Source organism: Carettochelys insculpta, chromosome 1 (assembly GCF_033958435.1).
Source record: "Carettochelys insculpta isolate YL-2023 chromosome 1, ASM3395843v1, whole genome shotgun sequence".
NCBI lineage: Eukaryota > Metazoa > Chordata > Testudines > Carettochelyidae > Carettochelys > Carettochelys insculpta.
The window spans coordinates 256,419,629-256,433,272 of NC_134137.1; the positions used below are offsets into that span (position 1 = coordinate 256,419,629).

Genomic DNA, 13,644 nt, shown 5'->3' on the forward strand with positions numbered 1-13,644 from the left:
CCACAGGTCAGCTTTTTTGTTTTGTGATGATGCAGACTGACATGGCTACCTCTCTGTGAAAAAAGTGAGAGCTTGCTCCTATTACAATTTATTTGTTTTGTTGTAATGCCTATGAGCTCCAGCCCTGGGCAAGTATCCCGCTGTGCTCAGTGCTGTACAAACCTGAAAGAGACAGTCACAACCCTGAAAGCATCCAATCTAAGAATCAGCCAAGAGGCAACAGATGGATACAGACAGATAGGGGAGCAAGAGAAAAAATGAGACAAAACTATCTAATGCGACAAGACACGCAGCAGGTAGGGAAGGGGTAGAACACACAAGCAGAGTGAAAAATGGGATGGCAGCAACTGTCGTGTTTGGTCTGCCACTTCGGGGGTTGGAGTGTTACTTAGGAGAGGAGCTGCGAAAGGAAAAGAAAATTGAGGACATGACGAGTGACAAGAATAGGGCAGAAGAGAAGTAGGACATGTGAGGAGTGAAGCTGAGAGGAAAAGACTGAGAAAAGAGGAGGGAGGGCTGGAGCAAACAACCAGTCAACACAGAGCAGAGAAAATCCAAGTGCTTTGTACACGTTTGACCAGAACATACAACGGCCCCAGCTTTGGCTGCTCCTATTCCTAATGGCTGGAGTAGCTGGCTGGTTACACTCTATGGCTCTCCCTCAATGCCACAGGATGGGAGTGGTGACAGCATCTAGGTCCTAGCACCATGAGACTGGGAAGGTGTTGGCAGGAGGGATTACCCTGGTTGGCTCCACTATAACCACTCCTTCCCCAGGGTAGCAATCCCTATTTTGTGTGTATCTGTTACTACCAGTCTGTGGTGGGTTCCTCTCTGGAGATTATACACACACCCTCCATGTGGCCTGAATCCTACTGTACCCAGACTGACCGAGTCTCTGGTGGCCAATTCTGAAAGGGCACTGGGGAAGGGATGGCCTTAGTTGGGCGACAGTTTAGCATTTCTCCTACTAGAGCAGACGTTAACCACCTCATGCCAATGCAACTATTCAAGTATGAGTGAAGTTCTGTTCTGCTGACATGATTAGCAATAAAAGCATCTGGCAAAGAGTGTAGCCTCTGACGTGTCGTAGGAATCTACCACTTCGTGATGCACCTGCTTTAATCTCATTGTATTTTCAAAAATGATTTAGACACTTATGAGCCTGAGTCCCATTAAATTTCTGAGAGATTCAGGAGCCTGTATAATTTTTGAGCGTGAGTTGTAGGCTTCTGAATGAGTTAGGCATTTTTGAGCAGCAGGCCTAGATAGCATTGAAAATCTGGGCCTTTATTTCTCTCTGTCTCAATTCCCCATTTTTGTAATTGGCCTTATCTTATTTGGCAAAATATTTTGAGGCTTAATACATAAATATTTGGGATGTGCTTAGATATTCTGAGGATGGCAGTAATTAATTAGATGGTACAAATAGTTTCATAATTTTGAGAAAGTTCAGATTCAAATCTGAACTTCATAGTTTTTCTGCAAATTTACAGAGAACCCAAACCCCAGATGTGCATGTTCCTGAATTAGTGATTTTTTTTTTTAATCTAAAAAAAGGGTGCTGTTTAAATAGAAAGATGAGCATCTTTGAGATGGCCTATGCCACCACACAATGTAAGGAAAAGCTTTCCTAAGTACTTATGACCAGAAAACACCACAGAATATGTTAAAACCTGCCTAAGTATTAAGTAAAGATGTGGCCTTCCCGCTGCTGTAGTAATTAGCACATCAGTTTTTTTTACAAATAATTTTATAAGCTGACCACATTTTTAGGACTTTCAACACTAGAACAATTGTATTTTAACAATCTCCTCCAATTCTCTTCCAGTGATGTATAGAGACTAGGCTAGCATCACTAGGATTTTCTTAAACAGTGACAGGAAGGGAAGGAAAAACATCCAATTAATTGCAGATTTTCATTGGTTCGGTATTTCTCTTGGGTAATTAGAAACACATGGAAAATGGTTAAATAATTTTCCATGACTAGCCACGAAAACTGTGCTCAAGCAGATGTAGCAATACAGAGGATGGAACACTTGAGCATGAAGCCCAGTGTCATACCAGGGAGCTGTGTTTGAACATAAGGGTATAGTACTCATGGAAGGGTCCACTGACATTATGAATTGCAAGAGGTCAATTTAAGCAGTATGGAAAGCGCATCCCATCTCAGAGTTTAAATTACAGTGTACAAATTGAGTTGAGCATTATGCCCTGCCCCACCCCTTTTTATCTGTTCTATTAACACTAGCCTGTGAAACTTCCCATCCTTTGAAGGAATTCTTCATTTGCAATCAACATTTTTATATGCAAGAGATAAATATATTAAGTGTGTAACCACGTTGAGGACAATGAAGTACCTCAGGGGAAATGCATATATAAACCCCATGAAAATCTGAGGCCTGAAACAGACACCATAGAGATGAGCGTGGCTATTTCAAACAATATTTGCCCGTTTTCTTTTTGCCTGCAAGGCACTGAAGGGGGGTCCTTTGAGGCATTAATCCTTCAACTTCCATCTTCTACAATCAGCAATAGCAGTCAGATGTCATCAGAGGTATTTAGCCATCAGGTCATTATTTACACTCTCCTGCATTCAGTGCTAAATTGTGCTCCGATTGAATTTGATGGGCATTTTGCCATTTTCTTTTATGATACCAGAATTTGGACCTAAACTATAATGGAACGCACCTGCTCCAGTACCCAATCTGCATACGCAGTAACTGGCGGACCTGCATGCTTAGACTTGACTTTATTAAAAGGTGGTATGCTCTGTCTGTTCTTGCTTATAAACAAGGGCCAAACATTTGTCTAAGGAGAGACACAGTTAGAACTTCCCTAGGGTTGCATATAAAGAGGACACCCCTGAGAAGGAGTGTCTCTGTAACAGTATCTACCAACTTCACGTTGTATTAGTGTACAATATACACTCATTGGCTATGTTTACACTAGCCCAAATCTTCGAAATGGCCGTGCTAATGGCCATTTCAAAGATTACTAATGAGGTGTGGAAATACATATTCAGCACCTCATTAGCATTCTGCCAGCCGCGGCTCTTCGAAATTGCCATGTTTCACTGCCGCTGATAGGAATAAGGGGATCTGCTGATAGAATAAAGGGATTTTGAAGTTTCTGGGGTCCTTTTGAAAAAGGAGCCCCATGTGGATTAGCCACATGGCAGTGAAACTCGGCAATTTTGAAGAGCTGTGGCCGGTGGCATGCTAATGAGGCACTGAATATGTATTTCAGCAGATAGGCATAAGGGCATTTCGAACTTCTCAGGGTCCTTTCGAAAAGGAGACCCATCTGGACGAGCCATGCGGCTGCAAAACATGGCAATTTTGAAGAGCTGCGGTTGGCGGCATGCTAATTAGGTGCTGAATACATATTTCAGCGCCTAATTAGTAATCTTTGAAACTGCATGGCCATTTTGAAGATTTGGACTAGTGTAGACACGGCCTTTGTAACACATTAATACAACATGAGTTGGTAGATATTGATATAGAGACACTCCCTCTCAGGGGCGTCTGCTTTTTTGAAAGGTCAAGTATGGTAACCCTAATGCTATTGACTTCAATGGTATCAAAATTTAACTTCTACAAATTGACCCTATGTTCACTGAAGTCAATGAAAAAATCTCCAATGAATGCCCAAAGCATAGCCTCAAGGCTGCATAGAGATCACAGGTCCTGTGAGTATGACTTGTGAAAGTTCCTTCTCTGGGATTTCAGGGAACGGCTTAGGTCAGATGCTGGCTTCTTTAGTGTTGATGGCTAAAAAAGAAAGCAAACTAGTTTATTTTGAAATTAATTGCACCTTCAGGGTGAATGCAGTGTTGCCAGTTTTGTGTTTCTCTTATTTATTTGGATAGCCATTTTTAAAAGCAAATTACAACCCTACTTTATGCTCTCTGCAGTGTTTCTGGAATCACCCTTTTAACACAAACCATGCATTGTAGTTGCTGTGTTATGTTTGAATTGAGAAAGTAAGGCTATTGATGAAGAGATATTGATCAAATCTCCTTGAGGGAAACTGCCCTTGAAGAATACTTAATTTCTATGCATCAAAGGATTGCAAAGTGCTGTGCAACCACTAACTAAATGAGTTTCTCAGCACACCTTGAAGGTAGGCAAGTCTTAGCCTATTTTCTACATCACAACTTCCCTCTCAAGATCTATTTTAAAGGCTGATGGAAACAGTTTGAGTGGATTGGGGTAGAATACCAAAATGACCAACTGCTCTACTGACAGTTCGGTAGAGAATTATAATCCTTCTGTCCTTGACTCTTGTAAGATTAGCCCTTAGCAAGCTCTTTCCTGGCTTTGGCTTCGTAAGACACCACGAGATACTGATAGTCTGCAGAGGATGACATACTCAGAATACAGCAACAAACATAAGCTCAACTGAAGTAAAGAGAGTTGTTATGTATCACAAGGAGTAGTACAACAGTCTGGTCTCCCTAGGGGTGACTCCTGCATTAGGCCCAAGGAGGTGGTATGCATATGTCTCCATTCAATGAGGCTAGCTCTTCTTTAAAAAAGAGGGAGGTCCTAATTCTCCACTGGTATAAATGAACACAGCCCTACCGACATCAATGGTTCTGTGCCTAATTGTGTTAATACAGACCTTGGCCTATATGGGAAACATTAAAAATGACAGAAACAGTTTCATTTCATCAGTGTGCATGGTTGAATTGTCTGGGACTGTAATATTTTTCAGGAGATGTCATTCAATCACAGAAGAATGAACATCACCTCATATTCATCCAAATTGTTTCGATAGAAATGTTTCCACAAACTAACATTTTTTTAATATCTTTTCCCCTGAAATAATAGGCTAAGAGTAGCAGGAAGCTGACAATAGTGAGTGTATTTCAGAATGCATCCCAGGGGATGTGTATTAACAACAAAGTAAGAGTGGCACGGCTTTTTAATTTTTTCATTGCTAGAAACACAGCACAAAGTCATATATCTTCAATTTTATTTTGCTGTCTGTGAAAAGTGTAAATTACCTGCAATCCAAAAATTAAAGTGATGTAAGTGAAGAATGGTGTCAACCAAAATTCATAATCTGCTTCTTACAGAATGTTGTTTTTATTTTATATTCATTCTGACTAAGAGATAGGGCTGAAGGACAAGCTACTGAGTTCTCACTTAGGCAAAACTCTTATAAAAGCCAAGTGGAGTTTTGCCAGAATAGAGAGACAGAGAAAATAGATGCTTGAATCATCTTATATATACAATAAATGAAGAAAATCTCTGGGAAGGGGAGGGAAGAGCGAAGTCACAGAAATCTCCTAACAGAATTTCCCTCCTTGTGTGTCATCACTCCACTAAATGGATAGCCTTTATTTCTCGAGAATATGCTCAGGGCCCACCTGAGTGGTTATATAGATGGTCCACAGGTAATTTGCAGTACTGGGTTCCCTGCACCTCCACAGACTCATCGTGTGATGTTAGCGTCTTAGTCCCTCATCTGTAAAATGGGGGTAACACTAGTTCCTTACCTCTCAGGAATGAGGAAGATAAATACATTTAAGGTTGCTAGGTACTGCAGTAAAAGAAGCCATAGAGAGATATACAGTAGTGCCTCACTTTACGTGAGGGTTGCGTTCCCATGCTCCCTCACTTAACTGGAATTTCCCATAAATCGGGGGCAGCTTTTTTCCCCCAGCAGAATGCATGTTCTGCAGCTGGGGAAGCAGCAGGTACACCTGGAGCTCCTTTTGAAAGGTAAGTCCTGAGGTTGGGGGCAGGGGTCAGCTGGGGAGGGTTAAGCCTGGCGGTGGGTTGGGGCTATGGGAGGTGGGCAGAGGGGTTAAGCCTGTGGTGGGTTAGTGCTGCAGAGGGTGCTGGGGGAGGGGACTTGAGCCAGAGCTGCACATGGGGGTGGGCAGTTGAACTGGGGCAGAGGGAGTTGAGCTAGAGCCATGAGGGCAGGGGCAGTTGAATGGGGGGACTGAGCTAGAGCCATGTGCTGGGGCAGTGAGCTGGAGCTGTGCTCAAGTGGTGACCCACACTGAGGGGGTTTGAACCAGAGCAGGGGGGTGGTGAGCCAGAGCTGCGTGTGGGGTGGAGGGTTGAGCTGGAGCCACATGCAGGTGGTGAGCCAACAGCAGGTTTGAACTGGGTCCGAGGGGGTTGAGCTGGAGCTCTGTGTGAGGGATAGACCTTCAGGGACATAGTGGCTGTGTCTACACTAGAGAGTTTTGTTGAGAGAAAGGACCTCTTCAGAAGGACTATGTCTCCACTAGATGCAGCTGTCAACAGAAATTACTTTTGACAGGGAAACCTTGCCAGAATCTCTGTCGGCACATGGTTGCTACACACAATCTGCTTTTTGTCAACAGAGAGCTGCCAGACTGCACAGCCCTCTGGTGCCAGAAAGCAGAACGGCAGCTCTGCAAAGGGGGCTCTCAAGCAACCGGAAGCCCTCTCTGTCGACAGCAGTGCCTACATCGCACTTCTGTCGACACTATGCTGTCGAGAGATTGTTATGCCTCAATTTTTTGAGGAATTATACCGTTGAGGCAAATGCGGAGTTCTGTTGAGAATCTGTCGACTGAATGCTTTAACAATGCTTTAAATGCGTAGATGATCCCTGAATTATGTCGACGGAAGGGTCCGTCTGTTGACAGAACTCCCTAGTGTAGACCCAGCCAAAGGTAGACACTTCTGTCCACAGAGAGGATTTTTGGCTGCCTGGTAACCTTCTTTGCAGAGCTGCCATTCAGCCTTCTGGCACCAGAGGGCAGCGCAGCCTGGCAGCTCTCTGTCGACAGATATTCCATCGAGATTTCCCTGTCCCCAGACACTTCTAGTGTAGACATAGCCAGTGGGACTTAGCCACAAAAGCTTATTACCTAATAAATAAAATTGTTAGTATTTAAAGTGATACAGGACTGCTTGTTTATTGTGAAGCTACAAACTAACACAGCTACCTCTCTGAGATTAAATAGTCGTACATATTAGTGCTATTTTCCTAAATAATAATGCCTAAACACAAGATTAACCAATATTCTGTTACTTATGTGCCTCACTCATTGTGGAACACCCTTCCTGACAGGACCTTGCTAGTACATATTATTCTCTCCATGTCTTAAAACAGGCATTATACTTCAAATCCTCCTTTGTCATACCTCAAATCCTTCTTCTTAGGATTGTTATATCAAAAGGGATTTTAAGAAAAAAGGGTACCTGGAATAGTTTTAGTTCTGATGAAAAGATCACTAGAAATAATGAAACTGGCAGGGGAGGTGATAACAAAGTCAATTGAGTCTGCAGATTGTATGCTAAATATATTTATATGAACCTCTACAAGTCAGGCAATAAAAGTGAGCTGAATTACTTACTGGCCAGCATACTCACATTTCCAAACAAAACCCACATTTATCACTGGGTTCAGTTAGACCTGTTTCTGCAGCATAGCATTCAGAGTTACCAAGACCAATCTTCTCAAAACTTATCAAAATTAATAATTTACATGCCTGGGTTAGCAAGGATGGATTCCTCCAGCCAGTTGGTTTTGGATCCATCGAGGAAAAAGCTGAGGACGTGCTCATTCTGAAATCAAACAACAACACCTATTTGTTACATGCTGTGTCTGGGTGGGGCCTGAGCTCAGTATTACAACCTTGGCCCTTAAGGGCAATGGGCTTGTCTGTCTCTTACACATGCAACAGAAGAAGCAGGAAAGGAGAGCCTCTTCCTTCCCATTGCTTGGATGTTGCTCCATGAATCCAAACGCATATTTGCACCCCTGAGTGGGGGTTTAATCACAGCCCTGACCAAATGTGTAAAAACTGAGCTTGACAGCATGCCCCAGTGAGGCTCCATGCTGCCCCTTTTGGGGTCAAAGAAGCACACTTGAGGGAGCTGCACCTTGACTCCATGCGCCATCCTGTCCAGTAGTAGCTGGATGACTCAGGGTCACTATGGGTATGTCTACACAGCAGCCTTAGTTTGAAATAATGCTGCTATACACTAAATGTGTTTTGAAATAGCACTTAGCCATTTTGAAATACAGCGTCTACACACATAGAGCCTATTTTGAAATGAAGCCATTGGATGCACTGTGGCTTATTTCAATAGGCACTATTCCCTTTCTATACAGCCTGTATTTTGAAACAGCTGTTTCAAAATAACAAGAAGTCTTGTGGCACCTTGTAGACTAACAGATAGTTTGGAGAATAAGCTTTCATGAGCAAAGACCTGCTTCATCAGACGCATGAGTGGGGGGGTGGTGGTTTCAGAGGGGTATTTAAAGAGTGGGGTCCCAGTAAGAGGGAAGGCCAGAGCTGACAAGGTCTATTCAGCAAGGTGGAAATGGCCCAGTATGAACAGTACTTATCAAAAGAGGAAAACAGAAGTCAGATCAGACAGGTAGATGTGAGCCTTTGCCAGATTCTAACAGGGAGCTATTAGCACCCAAAGCACAGAAACTGCCTTTGTAATTTGTAGTTTCTCTGCTTTGGGTGCTAATAGTGCCCCATTAGACTCTAACAAACGCTCATATCCTCCTGTCTGATCTAACTTGTTTTTTCCTCTGGTGATATGTAATGTTGATACTGGGCCATTTCCACCTTGCTGAATAGACCTTGTCAGCTATGGCCCTCCATCTTACTGGGACCCCACTCTTTAAACACCCCTCTGAAACCACCCCGCCACTCATGCATCTGATGAAGCAGGTCTTTGCCCACAAAAGCTTATGCTTGTTAGCCGGAGGCCAGGTAATGTGCGGTGAGGTACTCCCCTGGGTCCTAAGCAACCCAGCTTTTTACTGTTAGAGCAGGCAGCTCCTAGCACTCTCACCCACGGCCAGGCTGTAGTAACCAAATGGTTAAAGTTCTTTTGTTGTGCCGGCTGTGTTGCAGTGACAAAAGGGTTAACAGCAGGGTCAGGCTCAGAGCTTAACTAGTTACAAGTTTATTAAGCTACAGTTATAAGCGGAGGGTTACAAAAGGCTATTGTTTACTTCTTATTTGCTAGCAAAGTACAGGTGTTAACAAGTTACGTTACAATCCAATACAAAGATATCTGTTACCATCTAACACAATGATATCTTGACACTAGTTACAGAGCTCTAATTCTTTAGCTGTGCACAAAAAAAGTCAGAGACCTAACATGGGTGTATCTTACCCTCTCTGCGTCTCTCGATACCAGTGTAGCCAAGCCGGATCGGTCACTCAATTCCGCGGAAAGACGAATACGAGGTTGGGCATCCCCAGCTGTGGACCTCGGGAGGCAATCACCTGACCCGACCAGCAGGTAGTTGGTGGAATGCACTCAAAGTTAGAGTTCTGATGGACCCATCTTTTATACCCCTTCTGGGTTACGTATTCTCTTTCTTATCTATGGTGCCAGATCATACTGGTCTGTCTTTGTGACGCCAGTTTGTTACAAGGGCATTTCTTACTTAGTTTGCACTTGTAAGACAAGAGATAAGCAATTTAGGAGTACAGGACATTCTTTTGTGCGGGCGGGGCACGTCCCCTTCTGGGTGATTGTGTGTGTGCATCATATTGATCAATGCCAGCTGGGGTGATTTCTGAGGGTCCCCCCCCGCCTTGTTGACAGTCTGGCCTGTTAGCCTTCCATCTGTACTTTCTGCTTCTCAGGGTCACGATAAGCTAGCACATCTGGGCCTCAAGGAGGGCATCAAAGACTGTGCTGTCAGCAGCCATTTCCGTGCCCTGTGTGCTCCTCGGTCGGGGGGGGGCAGCGAGCAAGCTGGCTTGTAAGGGGGAGACTTTGTCTGGCTACAACGCTCCAAACTATCTGCTAGTCTATAAGGTGCCACAAGACTTCTTGTTGTTCTTGAAGCTAAGACTAACACGGCTACCTCTCTGATACTATTTCAAAATAGGTGCTGTTCCTCATAGAATGATTTTACCAACTTTGAAATAAGCCAACCACTATTTCTAAACTATTTCAAAATAGTGGTTGCACAGCAGACGTTAGGATAGGTCTTTTGAAATAACGTTGCTTATAGCTATGTCTTTGCTCCATCCTTTCAGCATGCCTCACAACTGCAAGACCAAAACATGGCTTCAGGTTACTGTTTTTAGTTGGTATCAGTCCTGAAAAAAAACCAACCATCTCTTGCACACCGTCCTGTGGAGAAGATATGGTGCAGAAGATCTTGCACCAGTCCTCTTCATGCAGGGTGAAATTCACCTTAGGCACAGGACTTAAGTGATGCAAATGCCTTCTGTTGGCTCTCCATATCCTCTCATTCTAACAACGCTAACAAATGGTTAGCTTCCTGAGTGACCTCAGATATGCAAATGGCAAGATGGGGATCATTTTTCACCACATTGTTTAGAGACCTCCCCGCCCCACCCGGCCTCTTGCACTAGATTACAGATTTTATTTGTGTTAACTGACCGGCAGTGCTCTAGTAAACAGATGTAAAAGGTAGATGAATTCAGTTTTAGAACATTAAAGAAATAAACCATATCTCCTGGTTTCAAACATTCTGCAGTGCGATAGAAATGTAAATTCCAAAATGAAGACTTATAAAGGTTCTGAATCAAAGCTGGATAGTAATTGCATTTTATTAGCTTTTTCATAAAGCAGCATGTCAGATTGTCTACGCTTTAATGTGGTTAGACTACCCACATTTATATCAGTTGTTACCAGCACTGACGCTATTACAAACTGGATAGTGCACAAGAGCCTTTTCCGATTCCAGCATACAAATGTCATCAGCGTTTTATAGGCCAAGAAAAATAAGAGGTCTCTTATCAACTGGATGTCCTGCTTCAATTTGACATAATGCAGCAAGAGATAAAAATTGGAAAAGACGGGTTTAGTGACAAATGTCGCTCCTAGAGCAATTAACATCTGGGATTAGCAGACAGAAGAACACGGAGCATATGCTCAGCATTCAGCTATGATTTAATAATTTGGATTTATTTGACATTTGTTTATGCTATCTATTTTTCATTTTGCTGCCCTGAGCCCCTCTCCAACTCCTGCTAAAAATGTCTCTTTTCTTGATTCAAGTAGGCAAAGAAATGGTTAGCAAGAAAGTGCCAATACTCCAGATAAAGCCAAGTACTGACAAATAAAAGGTAACTTTCATCTTCTGGGAATATCACACATATGAACATGTACATTGCTCTAGATAGCTCTCCACACATGCACAAGCAAAGAAGAGTCCCCTGGGAATAACCCTGCGGTTTCACTAAATGCTTGTGCATGTGTTGGGAGAATCAATGTGCAAAGAAGTATATTTTTGGCAGCTCAGCCATTATTTAACAGTATAAAAAAGAAAGCAGAGAAATGTAAGTAGCCATCCTGTTTTCGAACACTTGAGAGCACAGCTATGAGGAGACTGAAGGAAGAATACATGAACACATTTGAAAGGGAAATAAAAATTCCACACTGAGCAGCTTGTCTTTCTGCTTTCCTCTGCTTGCTGCTTCAACACTAGGTGGGTAGATTTATATTGGTGACCTACTAAAACTACTGAGTGGGAAGAGAAGAGGGTTATTTCAGGTTACCATAATTGCACATTCTCATTTTCAGTAGCACCTGAACTGTCATTTAGAAGCACATGGTAAATGATGCAAACTCCCATGACAAGCATAAACATAATGAGCATGTTCATCTCTGGTGTCTCATTATTGATTTCGAGGCATGAACTTTGCTCTGTGTGTGCGTGTGTGTGTGAGAGAGAGAGACAGAGCGAGAACAAAGATGTACCCTGAAGGGTAATAACACAAATAGGGAGAAAAGAAGGTTAGTGTTGGCAAATGAAAAGGGAAAAGAAGTGCCTGAGACCCAAGACCAAAGGGCAGATTGGTCAGCCTACAATGAGCTATCTGAAAACACTTCCAAAGCCAAGGGAAAGATCTCCAAAATGCTTGTTATAATGTGCAGACCATCACTACTTGGGATAAAGCGACAGCTTGGCAACATGAGTGGAGGCTAGGATCTGAAGTATCAGGAGCATATTTACGTGCTACAGAACATGCTCATTTACCCTCCTACTCAACAAAGAATTTAAACACATGCTAGGTTCACCCTATTCCACAAGACACAAACCCCTGGTTAATTTTAGGAACGTGCTTACCTCCCATTAAAGTCAATATAAATGGGACTTAAACATGCATGTAGTGCTGTATCAGAGACAGCACATATTAAATGAATACAAACAATATGTTTTGTAAATGGCTGAGTGCCTGCATTCTATTACAGATTAACTGATGGTTATCTGATGTTTGGTGTTGGTCAAATGCTTACTCAGTATATTTCCCAGTGAACAACTAGACATCCTAGAAAGACACATCATCATGAGTGACAGCAACTGGTCCTCTGCAGTCAATTTCAGTAAAGGCAAGCAGTGAAATGCCCATGAACCCTCAAGTACTCTTTCACAAAGAGAAATGTTTTCCCCATGTCAGTAAATTCAGTTTAAGTCCCTTAAAACAAAGCCTTTACTATAAATGTGGGGCAAATCTCTAATAAAATATAATCTGTAAGGTTTATTTGCTGATGTTCAGGTGGTTGAGTCAAAAAGTCAAATATTCTTTTGGGGAATCATACCTGAGTATGTGGGGGGTGTCTCTTTGGAAATCATCAACATGCTCAGCTGTTGAAACTGAAAGGACCAAATTTCTGCTCTCAGGTATGCTAAGCTAAATAGAGAACTCCTAATTCTGCCGACTCTGGTGTATATATTCTGGACCTACGCTAGTGTACTTTGGCCATGCATTTCTACTGCAGCCTAAGCAAAAATTATCTTAGGACCTGGGCAAATCATAGTTACATTTCTAGCCAGCAATAATTTCAGTAGGAAAAGACTTAACAGATCTGTTTTTTCAGCTGTCTACCTATCTTTTATACTTGTGGTAGAGCAGGTCTAGAGCCAGAGAACTCCCAAGCTTCTGTTACAGTTCAACAGGCCAGAGAAGTGGCAAGAAAGAAATTAATCAGAAAAAGCTGACCATGCTGCAGCTGTTATGTCCTCAGGAAATGACAGGAGAAGATAGGAGACCATATTGGCTCTGCTTGTTTGCAATGTGTACCGGAAAAGTGAAAATTTAAGGAAGTCACATACTTCAGACCCTCATGAGCTACATCTACACGTGAAGCCTACATCGAAGTAGCCTATTTCGATGTGGCGACATCGAAATAGGCTATTTCGATGAATAACGTCTGCACGTCCTCCAGGGCTGGCAACGTCGATGTTCAACATCGACGTTGCACAGCACCACATCGAAATAGGTGCAGCGAGGGAACGTCTACACCCCACAGTAGCACACATAGAAATAGGGGTGCCAGGCACAGCTGCAGACAGGGTCACAGGGTGGGCTAGAGCTTCCGGGGCAACAGCTAGCCGCTCCCTTAAAGGGCCCCTCCCAGACGCACTCAGCCTGCACAGCACGCGGTCTGAGGAGCCATAGGCACACAGACCTCGGGCGACGCAGTCATGGACCCCCAGCAGCAGCAGCAGCAGCAGCAGCAGCAGCAGCAGCAGCAGCAGCAGCAGCCAGAGGTCCACCCAGCCGCCCCTGCAGGAGCAGGGCTTGCCCTGCTCCATGCCATGCGGGAGGCAGCTGAGCACCTCCTTGCCACACAGGAAGAGGAGCAGCCCGCAGGGGAGGAGGACTCAACCCCCAACCCTGCAGCACCCCGA

General features: G+C 43.5%; 1 protein-coding gene across 1 annotated transcript in view; it reads right to left on the reverse strand.

Annotated features, from left to right (window-relative positions):
* The window catches only part of PIK3C2G (phosphatidylinositol-4-phosphate 3-kinase catalytic subunit type 2 gamma), a 344,110-nt gene that overhangs the window by 36,279 nt on the left and 294,187 nt on the right, over positions 1-13,644 (reverse strand). The window contains exon 29 of the mRNA XM_074983736.1: positions 7,487-7,562. Coding sequence (XP_074839837.1) covers positions 7,487-7,562 — 76 coding nt within the window. The remainder of the gene's footprint in view (positions 1-7,486; positions 7,563-13,644) is intronic.